Genomic DNA, 21341 nt, shown 5'->3' with positions numbered 1-21341 from the left:
TATGACATGCAGACTAATTCTCTGCTGACATGAAGACAGATTCTCTGTTACGGGACCTCCCTCCTCTGCCTGGGTGCTGGGCCTAAATATATGCCAATGGACTGTTGCAGTGGTGGCTGACGTGAAGCCTCATTCTCTGCTATGACATGCAGACTGATTCTCTGCTGACATGAAGCCAGATCGTCTGTTACGGGACCTCTCTGCTCTGCCTGTGTGCTAGGCCTAAATATATGCCAATGGACTGTTGCAGTGGTGGGTGACGTGAAGCCTCATTCTCTGCTATGACATGCAGACTGATTCTCTGCTGTCATGAAGCCAGATTGTCTGTTACGGGACCTCTCTGCTCTGCCTGTGTGCTAGGCCTAAATATATGCCAATGGACTGTTGCAGTGGTGGGTGACGTGAAGCCTCATTCTCTGCTATGACATGCAGACTGATTCTCTGCTGTCATGAAGCCAGATTGTCTGTTACGGGACCTCTCTGCTCTGCCTGTGTGCTAGGCCTAAATATATGCCAATGGACTGTTGCAGTGGTGGGTGACGTGAAGCCTCATTCTCTGCTATGACATGCAGACTGATTCTCTGCTGTCATGAAGCCAGATTGTCTGTTACGGGACCTCTCTGCTCTGCCTGTGTGCTAGGCCTAAATATATGCCAATGGACTGTTGCAGTGGTGGGTGACGTGAAGCCTCATTCTCTGCTATGACATGCAGACTGATTCTCTGCTGTCATGAAGCCAGATTGTCTGTTACGGGACCTCTCTGCTCTGCCTGTGTGCTAGGCCTAAATATATGCCAATGGACTGTTGCAGTGGTGGGTGACGTGAAGCCTCATTCTCTGCTATGACATGCAGACTGATTCTCTGCTGACATGAAGCCAGATTGTCTGTTACGGGACCTCTCTCCTCTGCCTGTGTGCTAGGCCTAAATATATGCCAATGGACTGTTGCAGTGGTGGCTGACGTGAAGCCTCATTCTCTGCTATGACATGCAGACTAATTCTCTGCTGACATGAAGCCAGATTGTCTGTTACGGGACCTCTCTCCTCTGCCTGGGTGCTGGGCCTAAATTTATGACAATGGACTGTTGCAGTGGTGGCTGACGTGAAGCCTGATTCTCTGCTATGACATGCAGACTGATTCTCTGCTGACATGAAGCCAGATCCTCTGTTACGGGACCTCTCTCCTCTGCCTGTGTGTGTGCTGGGCCTAAATATATGCCAATGGACTGTTGCAGTGGTGGCTGACGTGAAGCCTCATTCTCTGCTATGACATGCAGACTGATTCTCTGCTGACATGAAGCCAGATTCTCTGTTACGGGACCTCTCTCCTCTGCCTGTGTGTGTGCTGGGCCTAAATATATGCCAATGGACTGTTGCAGTGGTGGCTGACGTGAAGCCTCATTCTCTGCTATGACATGCAGACTAATTCTCTGCTGACATGAAGACAGATTCTCTGTTACGGGACCTCCCTCCTCTGCCTGGGTGCTGGGCCTAAATATATGCCAATGGACTGTTGCAGTGGTGGCTGACGTGAAGCCTCATTCTCTGCTATGACATGCAGACTAATTCTCTGCTGACATGAAGACAGATTCTCTGTTACGGGACCTCTCTCCTCTGCCTGGGTGCCGGGGCCTAAATATCTGAGAATGGACTGTTCCAGTGGTGGGTGACGGGAAGCCAGATTCTCTGCTATGGAACCTCTCTCCAATTGATTTTGGTTAATTTTTATTTATTTAATTTTTAATTTAATTCATTTCCCTATCCACATTTGTTTGCAGGGGATTTACCTACATGTTGCTGCCTTTTGCAGCCCTCTAGCTCTTTCCTGGGCTGTTTTACAGCCTTTTTAGTGCCGAAAAGTTCGGGTCCCCATTGACTTCAATGGGGTTCGGGTTCGGGACGAAGTTCGGATCGGGTTCGGATCCCGAACCCGAACATTTCCGGGATGTTCGGCCGAACTTCTCGAACCCGAACATCCAGGTGTTCGCTCAACTCTAATAGTGTCCCAACTTTTTTGGAATCCGGTTTGTACATTAACAATAAACACACAGAAATAGTGCACAAAACTTAAAATATAAAATAGGTCTTGGTCCCACCACTTCTGTATCATACGGAGCTCTCGCATGTACAGTATATATACTAAATGCAATTGAGGATATATATTGCTGCCACTTTGAAATAGTTATTTCAATGATCTATTCGTTCACTCAGTTTTAATGCATAAGACGAATGAACGAATCAAGAATTGAAATAACTATTTCAACGTGGCAGCAACATATATGCTCAATTGCATTAAGTATATATACATGCGAGAGCTCCGTATGATATAGAAGTGGTGGGACCAAGACCTATTTTATATTTTAAGTTTTGTGCACTATTTCTGTTTTATTGCATTTATTGTGAATGTATGTTAATTAATAAGTGGGGAGTATAGTTATAGTTATGAATTTATGTACAGACCTTTGGAGTATTTAAAGTATGTTGAGTATTTTGTGTGCATTATGTCTAGTTCATAAATGCATGATTTACGGGAGCCGGTCATATGGTATTTGATGTTGAAAGATGTTACAGATTGTGCATCGAGGCTCATGATTGTGATGTTACATCCCTTAAAGTAAATCTTCTTTGTTAACCATATTCACAATTTATTAAGCATCTTTAGTTGATCACAATTTCTGAGGATTTGGGGTAATTATATTTGGGAATCCTGGCATTACTTATGATTTTTTCACACTGGTGTTTTCACCAGCCCATTAACATATTTGGTATTTTCAAAGGCAAGCATAGCATAGTCTACAGCTATATTCTTGCCATGAAAACTATCAGAAACCTGATGGACCCCATTATAAATAAAATGGATTTGTCAGTTTTTTTTGGTATCTATTACAAAATGGATCTAGATTGTTGTTCCTCAAGCCAGAAAAAGGGGTTGTCTCACTTCATCAAATAGCATTTATTATGTAGAGAAATGTAATACAAGCCACTTACAAATGTATTGTTATTATCCATATTGCCTCCTTTGCTGGATGGATTAAATTTTCCATAACAACATACACTGCTTGTTTCCATGGTCACAACTACCATGCAATCCATTAGTGGTGATCGTGCTCGGGCACTATAGGAAAAAGCACTAGCCTATGTGCTCTACCAAGATCCCGGCCACCAAATAGGCCGGCTCTTTTACCTATAGTGTGCAAGCACTAGTGATAGACGAACATCGGCCAGAACGGTTCATGAACGCGCGTTCCTGATCAAATGTTCACGAACCGCACATTTGCAGCGGGCCCCATTGACTTTATCGGCAGGCGGACCTGAAAAACCTTCATATTTGCAGCCACCAAATACTTACTAGATGTGCACAAATAGTCAGGATTGGTACCCGCACCTGTTTCGCTGTGGGTGGGAATTCCTCTGCCAGCGCCCGCAACAGCAGAATGTAACATCTCTCGCAGCAAGACCTGGAAATGATGCTTTCTATATTTTCTTGATTTTGAAAATCGGCAATCTCATTTGCACATAATGCGCATTCGCATTGCGCAATACAGGAATGGCCTAGTTTTTCTAACTGCCAGAAGTTTACTGAGACTGGAGAAGATGGTTGGCAGTAACTTTCGCAAATGTGAAGATGAACTCCTGATCACTGTAAGTTATTTTATATAACAGCACTGAATTTGATTACATTTCAAATGCATGACAGAACAACAGTGAGGGGTTGTGTCTGCCAAGGCAGGTATTTTCCTCCCAGCATGTGCGGCTGGACTGGTTTCCAGCGAGGTGAGGTCAAATACCGGACCGGAGTTTAAGTGCCGGTCCGGGTTTTGGCAGCACCTGACTGTCCTTAAACAGGCAGCTGGACTCAGCAGAGATGTCTCTGTTTTGGGGATCTGAGGCTTTGTACCATGCTGGAGGGCTGAGAGCCGAATGCTGAGGAAACAGGCCCCCTAAAGCCTGCTGTGGACTACTGGAGGCAGAACTGCCAGCAAGGTGACTTGTGTTATGTGAACTAACACCAAGACTGCAAAGTTATGTGCTGTTTTGTGCAATTGCCTCAAGTATGAATAAACACTGTCATTTTGAGTTAAGAACTTGACATTTTATCAGGTCTGAGTAGTTTTTACTGATTGGTGCACTAAGTATTGCTGTGACATCACACCACTATGTCTGTAGCATGTACGTATGTATGGATGGCAGATAAATATCTCTCACATGCATATTGCACTATTTTACATCTTACATTTTACATATTACATCTATTTTCCTGCCACACACTATATAAAACACACACATACACACACACACACACACTATGTACCACACTCACACACACACACACAGTCTATAGATTGGAATTTGTGTCCTGTGGATCAGGAGAAGGGTGCACCATGGGAAGGCGAACCAGCTGTGCACCCCATACTGTACAGTCACTTTACTAGACAGGCACATCTCTGCTCAGCTGGCCAATATCCGATTGCTCAGACTCCATACACATACAATTGCAATACAATCTGATCTTATAACGGTAACATTAAATCTAATATTTCCCCTTCAAAGACTTAAATACTTTTTGCTGTGTTGATGAGTACATTATTTTCAATACTGGTAATAAAAAAATGGTGATTATATGCTTACATCTTTATCCTGCAGCGTATGTTGGAGCGGTGATATGATCGGACCAGGATCCAAGAAGAGAAGCAGGCCATTGTGAGGGGGATATGGAAGGAGGTTTTGAGGGAGTACAAGGGGAAGCACAGTGAGATGGCTGTCATTAAGTATTGGTCCGATCGTAAAAAGAGGCAGATTGCGTAGATCACTGATATACATGACAGAATATGCCCAGGCACAATGCTTACATTACTTTTGTATCTCTAGCCAACACTCTGTAATTTATATATACAGTTATGCTAATAAGTATTTCATGCCTTTACAAATGATTACTGTGTGACACGTAGCAAATCAGCCGTTTATATATATATATATATATATATATTTATACACATGGCGAGGTAGAGATGTATGATGTAACCGGCTGATTTCATACGTTTTACACCAGAAACTAAGCAATATATATATATGTATACATAGTGTATATACTGGTGAAACTTGAAAAATTTGAATATCGTGCAAAGTTAATTTATTTCAGTAATGTAACTTAAAAGGTAAAACTAATATATGAGATAGACTCAATACACGCAAAGTGAGATATTTCAAGCGTTTATTTGTAATAATTAGGATGACTATGGCTTACAGCTTATGAAAACCCTAAAGTCACAATCTCAGGTACCCTTTGCTCAGGGGGTATGGATTAATTACCTGACTAGAGTGTGACACTTTGAGCCTAGAATATCAAACCTTTTCACTCAGCGAGGTACTGATGTATGATGTAACCGGTTGATTTAATACGTTTCATGCACACATAAATATATATACTTGTGTGTGTGTGTATATACATAAACTGCAATCATCTTTCTGTATTCCAGTAAAAAGCCCTGTACATAATTACATTAGATACATCTGCCACTTAATTCGCATTTGTTAGGACTTCTGAGTTGTTTGTCTAAATTCTGAACATTGTGTGATTACAGGTGTTCCCGCTCCCTCCGTCCGCCGCAGGTCATCGACGGGCGAGATCGAGGTGGTGGAGGATACGACGAGGAGAAGGAGGAGGAAGAGCAGGTCAGACCCTCCCAGCCGCAGCAGGATGCACCACCCCCACCTGATGTGGGCGAAGAGGTGGAGGAGGCTGGATTCCTCCCTCCCCTACTCCAGATGAGGAGGATGTCACCAGCCCCCACCAGGAGGGTAAATATGCTCACACAGCAATATATTTCTGTATCCATGCCTCTTAATCTGAATTGCATGTAATTTTCATATATTTTTTTTATCCTAACAGTATTCCTTAAATTAAAACAAAAAATGAGGCAGCTGCAGTGGGGTAAAGGAGATCCGGGAGCAGGTGCGGAAGTTGGAGGAGCTGCCCCCCAAACGGATGAATGAGATGTTGGACCTGCACGACGTTCTTAAAAAGTTGCCTTAAAGCCATTTTTGTTAATAAATAGTTTTTTTCAGTTCTAACGTGTGCTTCTGTTTTTTTAATATTGTTAGGTTTTGGTGTAATGTTAACCAATAATGTTGCAATAAGGCTCCCTTAGTCCAGGGTCAAACTCATCAGGACAGACAGCAGCAGTATGTAAATGGTAATGGTGTAGTATAAGGCCTACACATAGCTCGGCCAAAATTATCAGGATCAGAACAGACAGCCACAGCAGTTAATTGGTAATGGTGTACTGTAAGGCCTACACATAGCTCTGTCAAACTCAGCAGGATAAGGACAGACAGTAGCAGGTAAATGGCTCCCTCTACACTGGCAAAACACAGAATGTAAAATGGGTGCCAGATCGGGTTCCTTTGTAGGGTAGGGATGTGTCCATATGCTGAAATGTCTCAATTGGCTGTCTTGTCCCACCTGATGGATGTGTCATGGGTCAAAGTTCGGCGAAATGCAAAACAATATGGCGCTGGCTGACATCGCCATTTGTTCACATGTTTGGTGAATCGCAAAGTTCGACGCGAACCGCAAGGCCATCTCTAGCAAGCACGACCACCACAGGTGGATTACAGGGTGGTCATAACCATGGAAACAAGCAGCGTATATTGTGAATCTAACCAGCAAAGTAGGCAATATGGACAATAACAATACATTAGTAAGTGCCTTGTATTAACTTTCTCTACATATTAAATACTATTTGCTGAAGTGATACACCAAGACAATGATTATACACGGTTCTGAACATTAAAACCACTTCCCTGCATGCATTCATAGAAGTAAATAATAAAATGCCAGGTTTCTCTATCTCACTACAGGCCACATATTATTCACACTGTCTGTCTTTAAAAATGGTATGAAATTCCATTTCATATGTAAAAGCTTTCCTTTAAAAAATATAGGACAATCTGACCTGAAATTGTTAAAGAGCTTTAGGCTCAATACTGGATATATCTATATTAGTAAGCATTATTATTATAATTATTAAATATGATAATTCAGACAACAATGTGAATAAAGAGAAAAGTATGTTATCATAAAAAATCCATTTAGTTGTTTAGTTTCTCCAAGTAATTATACTTAAACATTTCTTACCGTGGTGGCGTACTGAATATCCTTCCAGATAGAAGACTCTCTTGACAAATCTGAGGCATCAAACAAGTTTTCCAAAATTACCTCTCCTATCATGTCATGCCTTGAAAATCTATCAAAGTCAAACACACTGAGGTGAAGTTTTCGACTTGGTAACTCGTCATATGGGACCGGGAAATGAAAAGATTCATCAAATGTTGGGTTTAGAGTCTTTCTGTGTACCCGAGTTTGAAATTTCCTCTTCCGGTCAGGTAGAAGGTATATCTTCACATAAGGATCAGAACTTCCACAAAAATCCTTGGCAGGAAGATCAAATGCCTTAAGAATTTTGACTATAAGGGTTTCAATTTCATAGTCATACTTTAGGGTAAAGTTGATCTTTCCACATGTCTTAGCATCATCCTTCTTGGTATCTTCAGAATCCACTGATTTCTGTTTGTACAGCTCGGGCTTTATCCTTCCAATGCTAGTTGGTTGCTCAGTCACTTGCAAAGTATCGGTTCCAAAGTCCACACTAGACACATGCATCTGACGAGGCAAATGCCTTTTGAAAGAAATATGCCTGCAAAATATATATATAAATTACTATAATGATTTAGACCTTCATATTTGTAAATTGCTTAATATGATGAATATTCAGAAAGATCCCAAAATAAGATGAGACCTCATGGACTATACAGAGCTTAGTCAATCATAGACTACTGTGATAGACAAATAACCTACAGTACATCCCATGCTGATCTTTGCTCAGAAGAGACATCTCACCAGTATCTGTGATTGTCAAGATCAGGACCGTGTTATCACTGTTAAGGAATCTTTGACATCAATATTTGAGCACTGTGGCTTTCATTAGTCATCTGGATTAGCATAAGTATGGAGTTAGTGTGACTAACTTTTTTGTTAGAGTTTTATGGGAGATTTTTTTCCCCATAAATTAAAGGGTGTGTTCAGAATATTTAAAGATGCGTTTTATGCATAAAAAGAAATCAATGCTATGGATCCATTCACACGTCCGCAAATAGGTCTGCATCCGTTCCGTAATATCGGGAATGCGTGCGGACCTATTCATTCTCAATGAGGCAGAACAGGATGCGGAGAGCACACTATGTGATCTCCGCATCCGCATTTTAGGAGCGCGGACCCGGACTTCCGGGACGCGGCTCCACAAAAAAATAGAACATGTCCTATTCTTGTCCGCAATCGCGGACAAGAATAGGCAGTTCTATAGGCGTGCCGGCCGGGTGTATGAATCGACCCTAATGAGGGGTACTTTACAATGCTAATATAAAATGGGAATAATAAAATACAATGCGTAGAATTAGACGTAAAATAATAAAAGGAAGTCATATTGAGGACACAATAAAATGCATACATAGGCTGACAGATTCTATGCTGAGCAGCTTGTATTCTGTCATAATATTGGCAGCCACTGACTGCTTGATAATAAACTTTGCTAAATGACAGCTGCAAAATGGCCAAGGTAGAAATTAATTTTATGCATTGATTTTTTTTCCTGATGAAAACAGTCCGATTCAGGTTTAGTCCAAGCCTAAATAGGCATATTGCTGGTGCTGTAATGCACAATAACAGTAATGTAAACAGTAATAACATACACATCCTTATGGGTTTCCGTGAATACAGAAATTATGTATTAATTGGTGTCCAACTACTTTACATACATGTCATGGTGATGTTAAGCTCAAAAAATATTTTGAAACCTTTTCATAGTCTAGAATGTATGGCATGAGCAACTGGGGCATTGATAGAAAATTACTAGGATATGCCCAGGGGCGTAGCTATAGGGGAAGCTGTTGCTTTGGGGCCCACCCAGGAGGAGGACTAAAAGATTTTATTGTCAGTGCCCTCTCAACAGTATTATACAAGGACATTATATACAAAGACACTGTAGGAAATGGACAGAGCAGCTGCCGGCCTCATCTGAGAGAGCGATCTTAAGTAGCCACAGTAGTGGGGGTCACATTTCTGACCCAATGCAGTTTTCTGACCCTATAAAACTTGCACATATGAACTGAAAGCACACACGTTATGAGATATACCTGTATATTTGGGCTTTTGGACTTAATGAAGATGGGTTCTCAGCTATAGAATCTAAGCAAAGAATGATTCTATTCAAAGACAGCAAGTAAAATGCAGTTAGGCAGATTTTTAAGACTAGTGTTTCGTACGTAAGTCTAAAAAAAATGTTGGAGAGAACTGTGTTATTTTTATTAAAAGGCGCCAATCTATTAATAAAAATGGCACATTTTGAACAGTCCTGAAATCAGAAAATGAAATCTATGGCTCATAAGATTAGAAGCAGATTTGCACCAAAACTTGCACCAACTTTCTGTCTAAAATTTTTAGGCCGTGCCAGCTTCCAGAGAACCACAGCCACATAAAAAAGTGATTTTTTTTTTATTTGCAATTTTTCAAAGTTGCAACTTTTTAATGCCAGAAACTGCTAAAAGCTTTTGATAATTGTCTCCAATGTTTAAAGCTTTATTTGCCAAGTATCAGAAAAGCTTCTCAGTTTAGGTATGGTGCTAAACTAAAAAGAGTTTAAAGGCTATGTACACCTTTGGGGGCAATTTTTTTTATTTATTGCAAGTTACTCAAGTTGTGGCCAAACGAAGCGCAATCTAGCGCAAAACGGCCGTCACTGCTTATTCTTGCTGTGAACACTGCAACCATATGCTCCTGCCCTGATGTTTTAACCGGATGAATAAAGGACTTTTTTAACCAGCATTGGTGAGTGCCGCCCTTTCTCTACTCTTCACGTCCTAACATTATTCATATAGTTTATCTTTATTGTCAGACTATTAGCCAGATACACGGGGTATGTGTAAATATATGACCATCATTTTCTAAGTATATGTAGCTAATTGTATTGGGAACTGATTGTGAAGTAAAGGCCTATTTTATATTGATGCAAGTATACAATTATATTCCTGGTAATACTGAGGCTAGATGTATTGTAGCTGAGGTATAGACACAGATTCTTCCACAAGCTAGGAGGTTAAAGCAGAATATTGTTTGTTACTTATTGGTGATTAATAGAGATGAGCGAATCGAAGTTGACAAAGTGGAATTCGATCCGAATTTCAGGAAAAATTCTATTTGCACCGAACCCAAATTTCCTCACGCTTTGTGGTAACGAATCACATTTTTTCCTAAAATGGCTGCTGCACGTGTTAGGACATTGAGCAAGGAACTCTGGGAACGAGGGATCACAATGCCATGCATGCAGCCAATCAGCAGCCAGACAGCCCTGTGATGTCACAGCTCAAAAAAATTGGATTCAGCCATTTTCCAGTGTACTTAGTGCAGGGATAAACATCAGCAGGCACTATGGACAGTGCTAGAAAAGACTTTAAAACTTTTATTTTGCTGTATAGAAGTTCAGGGAAAGGATAGGGAGGAAACATTCCACAGTATTGAAGCAGAACAGGATTCAGTAGGGGAGTTTACAGCCTGGGTAATAGGAACAATCCTATTACACCTTGCTGCACTGACTGCGGATCCAAATTGCCATTATACAGCTCTTTAATTCCAGCAAACTGTTCTTGTTATTGTGGTGCAAGTGCTGTTTGATACTGCCATTAACAGGGTTTATTACAAGGAAATATTTATACGTCTTCGTTGCCCTTATCCAGTCCAGTTATATGTTCTAAAGCTTTTTTTGGCTTGTATTATTGGGGAAAAAAGGGCCGTTGTGTGGTGAAGTAAGAAAATTACAGCCCTTTTTGGCATGTATTAGTGGTAAAAACATATATATATTATTTGCCGTTCAGAGGTGCAGTTATAGGTTCGAAAGCCTTTTGTGGCGTATATAAGTGGAAAAAAGTTAGGGTCTATTTGCCATTCAGCGGTGCAGTTATATGTTTTAAAGCCTTCTTTGGCTCGTATTAGTGGATAAAAAAAGGGGCTTATTAGCCGTTGTGTGGGGAAGTGAGAAAATTACAGACTTTTTTGGGGTGTTTTAATTTCCTATTTATTTATTTGATCTAACAGTATATCAGACAGAGAAAAGCCAGGCTCTGCACAGGGGAGTGGCAGAGGCCTAAATGTTTCTGGTGCAGGCACAGGTCGCAACAGAGTAAGGGAGCGTGGCAGCAGGAGTCGCAGCAAGAGGCCTGAGCTCCCGGTGCCATCTAGCGGTCGTGTCTTGACCAGCAACCCAGCGTTTCTTGAATGATTGACTCGGTTATCCATTTTGTTCAAAGTGACTTCAGACAGCCCAATCCAAGAGTCGGTGGGTACGCTAGACACAACCATTAGTTGGCATGGCCTGGGAGCAGGCCCTGTGCCCTCACCTGTCATCAACCTGCCTCTGTCATTTTCTGTTCCCTCAGCCAGACAAGTATTATATGCTGTGGGCTCAGCTCCACTATTCAGGGTGGATGATCTACTAAAGGATAGTCAGAAGCTACTAACCAGCCAAGATGTGGAGGAGACATCCGCCGCTTCCTCCGGTAGGTTGGCAAGTAGTGATGAGGAGACTATACTGGCCGACAGTTACATATTTATCCTGTGACCGCCTAATGTACCTCCAGCCACAGAATCCAAGGTGAATGCCTATTGCCTAATTTTTGGGGCCTGTACTGGCCGACAGTTACATATTTATCCTGTGACCACCTAATGTACCTCCAGTTTTTTTCTTTCCCCTAAAAGGGGGGGGGGGGGGCGGAAAAGCAGCAGGGAAATGTGGGTGGGTAATATGTTAAATTGTATATATGCTGTTTTATAATGCAATACAATTTAAGTGATTGTTGAAGATGTATGAAATTTGAAAAAAATAATAAAGATTAATTATAAATACAAAAAAAGTACCTCCAGCCACATAATCCAAAGTTCTTTGCTGTCAGGTGAATGCCTATTGCCTTATTTTTGGGGCTTGTACTGTCCGACAGTTACATATTTATCCTGTGACTGCCTAATCTACTTCCAGCCACAGAATCCAAAGTTCTTTGCTGTCAGGTGAATTCCTCTTGCTTAATATTTGGAGCCTGTACTGGCCACATCATCACACGTCTCACTCCTCTGCCTATCATTATTGTGGCGTGTGAACCGCATTCACCATTTGGACCTTCTAATGTCACAGGGTCATCTGACTGTGCCCCCTACCCTGTACTGTGCCCCTCACCCCATACTGTGCCCCCTTATACCCTGCATTGTGTCCTCTTACCACACCCTGTGCAGTGCCCCTAGTCATTCCCTGTACTGTGCCCTCTTATACCCTTTTATCCGGTCACGGTATGGTGGTGTTATCTGGTCACTGTACAGAGGTGTTATCCGGTCAATGTATGGCGGTGGTATCCAATAACTGGATGGCAATAACTGTATCCCTTTCGTTGCTCACACCATTATTTTTTAGACCTGGCATTAGCGGGAAAGATATGCAGATTGCGGTGCTAAAGACCTTTGCGCCACAATCTGTGTCAGAAATACGCCTAACATAGACGTATTTCTATATAATAAATAGCCACCTAATTGTATTATTATTCGGGGGTAGGGCTAATATCTTTATATTATATAGATTCTAGTGTATTATACTGTGCCCTGTATTTCCCAGTAGAAAATTATCCTTGGGAAACAAAGTCCTCATCCCTGACCACCAGGACTAGGTAGCGCTCTGTCAGTACATGGCAGCCTCCCCTCTCCGCCACGCTGCTCCGCTGTGTGCTGGTGCTTATTCTGACACTATGGCTGGGTTCACATCCTAGTTTTGTCATCCATTTAATGCATACCAAAAATGTATGCGTTACCAGATGCCTCAGACTGATGCCGTACAGTGGCGTCCGTTCACCATACAGTTCCATGGTAGAAAAACAACTTATGTTAACATATGCATTTTTTTAATGGACTTTGCAGGATACAAAAATGTGGAGTGCTGCACATTTGTATACATCAAACCGAAAGGAGATTTTTCTAGGCTCCAGCAGGGCACAATTTTGAGAGTTTCCCTTTAAGACACATAAAAATGGCCTCTGATTAAAATACATATTTTTTCTGGGAATTTTTGCCAATGATCCTGCTCTGGTATGTCACTTTCCATGTTGTGGGTGTCACGGGGTAGTGTTACGGGTAGCAAGATAGAGCAGAAGTGCACCCTCTGAGCTGCCACCCGGTCCCCTGTCCCTGCCTACTTGCACCACCCGCCCTAGGTGATGGGGCGCAACTGGACGACAGTTCCTGACCTGTGTAAGTGCAAACAGAGAGATAGAGACAGCAGGGAAGCCAACAGCCAAAGAGAAGTAGCACTCGAGCGTACATAGAGAGGTAGAATAAGCAAGGTACCTCCAAAACGGAAGGGCAAGGCGGGTCAACTAGCCGAGGTCAGTTCAGGAGGTCACGTCAGTACAAGGGAGGAGACAGAGACAAATCCGAGAGCAAGCCGAGGTCAAAATCCGGGAGGTCACGTCAGTACCAGGGAAGAGGCAGAGACAGGATCTGAAAGCAAGCCAAGGTCAAAATCCGGGCGGTAGCGTCAAGGTACAGGGAGCAGGCAGAAGAGGTGTCAGGAAGCAGATCAAGGGTCAATACCACAGGTCAGCAAATAATAACAATACACAGCCTAAGGGACGAAAATCACAGGCAACCCGTGGCCAGCAGGTTGCCTGTTTAAATAGTGGAGGGAAGGGGTCATGTCACGTGGCCAGCGTCACATGATCTCTCCTCGCTAACAGTAACCGAGCGCCGAGTGCCTAGCTTGGCGCTCAGCCCCAGCTGGTCCCTATGGTGACGGGGAGCGTTGGCCATTCCTGCAGGAGTAGTGTGGCTGAACGTCCTGCCTCCCCCGTCACCATGACAACCTGGACGCCACAGACAGGAGAGCGCAGCCAGACGACGTGAATGTCCTGGCTGCTGCGACATCGGAGGCCGACGGCAGTGCAGGGAACAAGAAGCCCGCCGTCTGCCTCTCGTGACAGTGGGACTATTCGTGTACTTCTAGTAAGTGTTTTCTGGCTGCAAATATGACCTGAATGTTTTTCAGGTTCGCCTGCCATTAAAATGAATGGGGCCCACCGCGAACGCTCGGTTCGTGAACATTTGATCGCGAATGCGCGTTCGCGAATCATCCCGGCCTATGTTCGTCCATCACTACTTATAGATTTCTTGCTCTGTATAAACAGCAATTTTTTTTTCTAATGGATTCCAAACTCTGCAAAAGTATAGTATACACCCAGAGTTTGTGGGTGTCGTATTACAGGTCTATACAGCAGAGATCTGTAATATGGCCATATGCATGAGGTCTTATGTAACCTATTGTCTCATTTTGCTTTATTTGTCAGGTATGCAGTTGTATTTTCACAATTGATTTACTTACTTAGAACAGCATTAAACATTTCTGTCAACTTCAAACAAGTACATTGCTCCTGAGCAAATAGAAGCGACTCCTAAAATATTCATTGCCAGGACAAATAAAGAGAGGAAGGATACATGTAACTCCACACAATGAAAGTGTTTTCCAATTTCAAACTGGCAAAAAACAACATGTAATAGCTTAGTCAATCTTCAAAGTTAAAATGAACTTAATTTTTGGGTATAATTCCCAGGATTCAACCCCCAAAAGGGATAAAAAAGGCAAAATGAGATCCTTGTGTGATCAAACAGGAGACAAGAGAACGGGTAACAACAATAGTCTCATGGTATCCCTTCTTGAAATAGATTGGTCATTGCAAAAGGTGACAGATTATGAGATTGCCTTTTTTCTCTAACTCAACTTCTCAAAAGGCCCCATTACACTGCTTGAGAAGACGATTTCAGGAAGGAAGTGTTCCTTCACGGCAGTCGTCTGCTTGTCAGTGAAGGAGACCACTGCTATTACATACATTTTCTTATGTCTTTTTTTAATCGCATTAAGGGTCCATTCACACGTCCTGTTTTTTTTCATCCTGAAAAACGGTCCGTTTTTTGCGGATCCGTTGTTCCTGAAAATGTTTCCGTATGTCATCCGTTTTTTGCGGATCCGCAAAAAACGGGAACATGTATACATTTCAATAATCAAATAAAGTTGTTTGGATTTCTTTGAAAAAAAATTGAAAAAAAAAAAAATTTGTTATGTGTTTCCAGGAACGGAATCCGCAAAAAACGGATGACATACGGAATGACATCCGAATGTCATCCGTTTTTTGCGGATCCATTGACTTTGTATTGTACCAGGATCCGATTTTTCAGGACAAGAATAGGACATGTTTTATATTTAAACGGACATGCGGAACGGAACAACGGAAACGGACAGCACACATTGTGCTGTCCGATTTTTTCCAGGACCCATTGAAAATGAATGGGTCCAGATCTGGTCCTGATCTGTTCCTGAAAAAACGGAACAGATCAGGAAAGAAAAAACGGACGTGTGAATGGACCCTTAACTGTGTAACTATGTAACCCCCTACATAGCATGGGGGAGAGCGGTCACAAATGCCATTGCTCGTCCCTATACAGAATCATTGTTTGTTGGCAGCAGAGCGCTGTTTAGACACACACAAGGCACACTTGGGTCGCTTACCCATTTCGAATTCTAGGTGTGTTCTTAGTCATAGCAAAAAGCTACTACTTTGCTCTTCATTTAATATGCAAGATGAGGTATTGTCAATTAGCAATCAAGAAGTAGGAGGTACACATTGATAAAAAAGTGAATAGATACTCTTAACAGCTCAACACTAACTCTACAATATAATACCTATGACAAACTAAGGCCAGAAAAGAAATTGCACAAAGTAATTAAAAACGTGAAATACTTGGACAGAAAAAACACGCAAAAAATACAGTACAAAGTTCATGAAAATAAAAAATATATCAGATTTAATGCATGTTTGCAAATTGTGTTACCATCCTTGCACAGCTGGTGTCAAAATAACACCGACTACATCTGTATGTATCTATCTAGCATCTTACTACATTTCAGCAAGGAGGAAGTAAAGTGCTGCAGTAATTCAAGTCTCCTACTTGTAGATGAAGCTACCTAAAAGCATTTTTGCAACTTTTTGCACTTACTTGTGCAAAATGCTGTTCTAGGATACAGGGGGTTTGCGGCAGCTTGTACATCCCCATCGGGTCCCCGTGCTGTGGTGATGGGGAACAGAGGGTTGCTATGGCAGCCCCGATGCCTTAAACAGGCATCGGGACTGCCAGCTTCGGAAGCCCAAGAGATCCAGCCCCAGGGCTGGGTCTTCTAGGCAACTGTTAGCATCTTACAGTGTAAGACACTGACAGTTCAATACAGCCCAATACAGATGTATTGTGCTGTATTGAAACAGGGATCAGACCCTGTCCCATAGTGGGACAAAAAAGAAAGTAAAAAAAAGAAGTTAAAAAAAGAAAGTAAAAAATAAAATAAAATTTACGTTTCAAGTAAAAAAATATAAAAAATAAAGCGCCCTTTTCCTAAAATAAAGTAAATTTTTTTTTTGTAAAAGATTAGATTAGGTATTGACGCGTCAGTATCGACCAGCTATATAAAAATATCACATGACCTAACCCCTCAGGTGAACACCGTCAATAAAATAAAATCTGTGCTAAAGATTTTTTTTTTTTGCACCTTACATCACTAAAAGTGCAACACCAAGCGATCAAAAAGGTATATGCCCCCCAAAATAATACCAATTTAACCATCACCTCATCCTGCAAAAAATGAGCACTTACCTAAGACAATCGGCCAAAATATTAAAAAAAACTATGACTCTCAGTGTATGGAGACACTAAAAAATGATTTTTTTCTGTTTTAAAAAATGCTTATGTTGTGTTAAATGTAAATATTTTTTTTTAAGTAGACATATTAGGTATCGCCGCGTCCATAACAACCTGCTCTATAAAAATACCACATGATCTAACCTGTCAGATGAATGTTGTAAATAACAAAAAATAAAAACTGTGCTAAAACAGCTATTTCTTGTTACCTTTCCTCACAAAAAGTGTAATATAGAGCAACCAAAAATCATATGTACCCTAAAATAGTACCAAAAAAAATGCCACCTTATCCCGTAGTTTCCAAAATGGGGTCACTTTTTTGGATTTTATACTCTAGGGGTGCATGAGGGGGGCTTCAAATGGGACATGGTGTCAAAAAACCTTTCCAGCAAAATCTGCCTTCCAAAAACCGTATGGCAATCCTTTTCTCCGTGTGCCCGTACAGCAGTTTAAGACCACATATGAGGTGTTTCTGTAAACTACAGAATCAGGGCAATACATGTTGAGCTTTGTTTGGCTGTTAACACTTGCTTTGTTAGTGGAAAAAAAATGATTAAAATGGAAAATCTGCCAAAAATGTGAAATTCTGAAATTTCCTCTCTATTTTTCATTAATTCTTGTGGAACACCTAAAGGGTTAACAAAGTTTGAAAAATCAGTTTTGAATCCCTTGAGGGGTGTAGTTTGTAAAATGGGGTCATTTTTGGGTGGTTTCTATTATGTAAGCCAAATAACATTCACAAAATGATCCGAAAATGAAGTAGACATAAAGGGAATTTAAAGTAATAACTATTTTTGGAGCTATTACTATTTATTATAAAAGTAGAGACATTTTAATTTGGAATTTTTTTTTGTTATTTTTACAAAATTTTACCACTGTCATGAAGTACAATATGTGACGAGAAAACAATCTCAGAATGGCCTGGATAAGTGAAAGCGTTTTAAAGTTATCACCACATAAAGTGACACATGCTAGATTTGCTCGAAAATGGTCTGGTCCTTAACCCCTTCACGACCGCAATCTGTATATATACGTGATAGCTGCACATACCCCGTGCAGCTACCACGTATATAAACGTTCTGGCAGCTCTTTAATCCAAGCGCTGCAAAGCGCTTGGATTAAAGCTTCTGCCCCTGCCCTGTATGCTGTCACGGACAGCATACAGTGCAGTAATGCCGGCAAGGGACCAATCAGAGTGGCCCCTTGCCGGCAATTGATCCGATTGGTTAGTCTGTGCAGACTAACCAATCGGATCGCGGCAGTGAAAAAATGCCGGTTTCAGGCTCTGATCTGCGCTCTGCAGATCAGAGCCTGAAATCAGTGTCCTCGTGCCCCCCCCCCCGATCCGTGCAGCCCCCCCCCACCCCGATCTGTGCAGGTGCCTCCCGATCTGTGCAGCATCTCCATGTCCACAGTGCCCCATCTTGTGTCCCATCAGTGCCCCCTCCTGCTGGCCGTGACAGTTTCCAGCCCCCCTCTTCCAGCGCTGACCGCCCCCCCCCCCTCGGTCTGCCCCCCTGCTGTGCTTGATGGCGGCGGCTCCATTCCTGAACCGCCGCCATCATCAGAGTGTCAGCTCTATGCTGACACTCTGCTGTAACCCCAGAGATGCCGCGGCAGCGGCATCTATGGGGTTAATGGAGGGAGGGGGCTCCCTCTCTCCACCATCGGGGCTGCTGCGCTGCGATGGCAGCCCCGATAGTTGCCCTGGCAACCACACGCTTTGCAAAAGCGTCCGCTGTTGCCACCTACAGGGCATCTGAATGTATTACACTTTGCAATGCAAGAGCATTGCAAAGTATAGTACAGCCATCAGCCCCACTGGATCTTCATGATCCAAGAGGGACTTGATAAAAAAAAATTAAATGTGAAAAAAAATAAAAGTAAAAAATAAATAAATAAAAATGTAAAATAAAAAAAATGCCTTTTTTTTCCTAAAAAAATAAAAATAAAAAAACGACACATATTAGGTATCACCGCATCCGTAACGGCCGTCTCTATAAAGATATCACATGATAGACCCCGTCCGATAAACACCATAAAAAAATAAAAATAAAAACTGTGTAAAAAAAAGCCATTTTTGTCACCTTACATCACAAAAAGTACAACAGCAAGCGATCAAAAAGGCGTATGACCCCCAAAATAGTACCAATCAAACCGTCACCTCGTCCTGCAAAAAATGATACCCTATTTAAGACAATCGCCCCAAAAATAAAAAAGCTATGATTCTCAGACTATAGAGACACTAAAACATCATTTTTTTGGTTTCAGAAATGCTATTATTGTGTAAAACTAAAATAATTAAGAAAAAGTATACATATTAGGTATTACCACGTCCGTAACGATCTTATCTATAAAACTATCACATGACCTAACTCTTCAGATGAACGCTGTAAAAATAAATAAATGAAAACTGTTCCAAAACAGCCAATTTTTGCGTCACCTTGCCCCATAAAGTGTAATAATGAATGATCAAAAAATCCTATGTACCCAAAAATGGTACCAATATAAACCTCAACACTTTCTGCAAAAAACGATCCCCTGCACAAGACGATCGGCAGAAAAATAAAAAAACATATGGCGTTCAGAAAACCAATCCAGCACAATCTGCCTTCCAAAAACCGTATGGCATTCCATTCCTTCTGCGCCCTGCCGTGCGCCCGTACAGCAGTTTACGACCACATGTGGGGTGTTTATGTAAACCGCGGAATCAGGGTAATAAATATTGAGTTTTGTTTGGCTGTTAACCCTCAATGTGTTAAAGAATTTGTTTTTATAAAATGGAAAATCTGCCAAAAATGTGAAATTTAGAAATTTCATCTCCATTTTCCTTTAATTCTTGTGGAACACCTAAAGGGTTAACAAAGTTTGTAAAATCAGTTTTGAGTAACTTGAGGGGTGTAGTTTCTACAATGGGGTCATTTATGGGGGTTTCCACTATGTAAGCCCCACAAAGTGACTTCAGACCTGAACTGGTCCTTAAAAAGTGGGTTTTGGAAATTTTCTTAAAAATTGTAAGAATTGCTTCTAAACTTCTAAGCCTTCTAACGTCCTAAAAAAATAAAATGACATTTCCAAAATGATGCCAACATAAAGTAGACATATGGGGAATGTTAAGTAATAAATATTTTATTAGGTATGACTTTCTGTTTTAGAAGCAGAGAAATTGAAATTTGGAAAATTGTGAATTTTTCCACATTTTTGGTAAATTTGGGATTTTTTCATAAATAAAGGTGAAATATATTGACTCAAATATATGACTGTCATGAAGTACAATGTGTCACGAGAAAACAATCTCAGAATGGCGTGGATAAGTAAAAGTGTTCCAAAGCTATTACCACATAAAGTGACGCATGTCAGATTTGTAAATTTTGACCTGGACATTGGGGCATCAATGACCCTTGGTCATGAAAGGGTTAAGGTTAAAAAATGGCAGGATCCTTAAGGGGCTAAAGAAAAATATTTAAATCTTTGAGGATCCTCAAAAGCACCATCAAATCTATCATAACCAAATGGAAAGAACATGGCACAACATTAAACCTGCCATGAGACGGCCACCCACCAAAACTCACGGACCGGGCAAGGAGGGCATTAATCTGAGAGGCAGCACATAGACCTAAGGTAACCCTGGAGGAGCTGCAAAGTTCAACAGAAAAAACTGGAGTATCTGTACATATGACGACAATAAGCTGTACGCTTCACAGAGTTAGGCTTCATGGCAGAGTGGCCAGAAGAAAACCATTACTTTCAGCTAAAAACAATAAGGCACGTTCTGAGTTTGCAAAAAGGCATGTGGGAGACTCCCAAAATGTATGGAGGAAGAAGCTCTGGTCTGATGAGACTAAAATTGAACTTTTCAGCCATCAAAGAAAACGCTATTAGAGTTGAGCGAACACCTGGATGTTCGGGTTCGAGAAGTTCGGCCGAACATCCCGGAAATGTTCGGGTTCGGGATCCGAACCCGATCCGAACTTCGTCCCGAACCCGAACCCCATTGAAGTCAATGGGGACCCGAACTTTTCGGCACTAAAACGGCTGTAAAACAGCCCAGGAAAGGGCTAGAGGGCTGCAAAAGGCAGCAACATGTAGGTAAATCCCCTGCAAACAAATGTGGATAGGGAAATTAATTAAAATAAAAATTAAATAAATAAAAATTAACCAAAATCAATTGGAGAGAGGTTCCATAGCAGAGAATCTGGCTTCCCGTCACCCACCACTGGAACAGTCCATTCTCAGATATTTAGGCCCCGGCACCCAGGCAGAGGAGAGAGGTCCCGTAACAGACAATCTGGCTTCATGTCAGCAGAGAATCAGTCTTCATGTCATAGCAGAGAATCAGGCTTCACGTCACCCACCACTGTAAGAGTCCATTTTCATAAATTTAGGCCCAGCACCCAGGCAGAGGAGAGAGGTCCCGTAACAGAGGATCTGGCTTCATGTCAGCAGAGAATCAGTCTGCATGTCATAGCAGAGAATCAGGCTTCACGTCAGCCACCACTGCAACAGTCCATTGTCAT

General features: G+C 41.6%; 1 protein-coding gene across 1 annotated transcript in view; it reads right to left on the bottom strand.

Moving 5' to 3' along the window:
• Positions 1-21341, bottom strand: part of SYT6 (synaptotagmin 6) — a 591815-nt gene that overhangs the window by 227656 nt on the left and 342818 nt on the right. The window contains exon 4 of the mRNA XM_044288510.1: positions 7138-7696. Within this exon, the coding sequence (XP_044144445.1) occupies positions 7138-7696 (559 nt within the window). The remainder of the gene's footprint in view (positions 1-7137; positions 7697-21341) is intronic.

Source organism: Bufo gargarizans, chromosome 3 (assembly GCF_014858855.1).
Source record: "Bufo gargarizans isolate SCDJY-AF-19 chromosome 3, ASM1485885v1, whole genome shotgun sequence".
NCBI lineage: Eukaryota > Metazoa > Chordata > Amphibia > Anura > Bufonidae > Bufo > Bufo gargarizans.
Note: the sequence above shows the minus strand (reverse complement) of the source record. Positions and strands in the feature narration are given on the sequence as shown.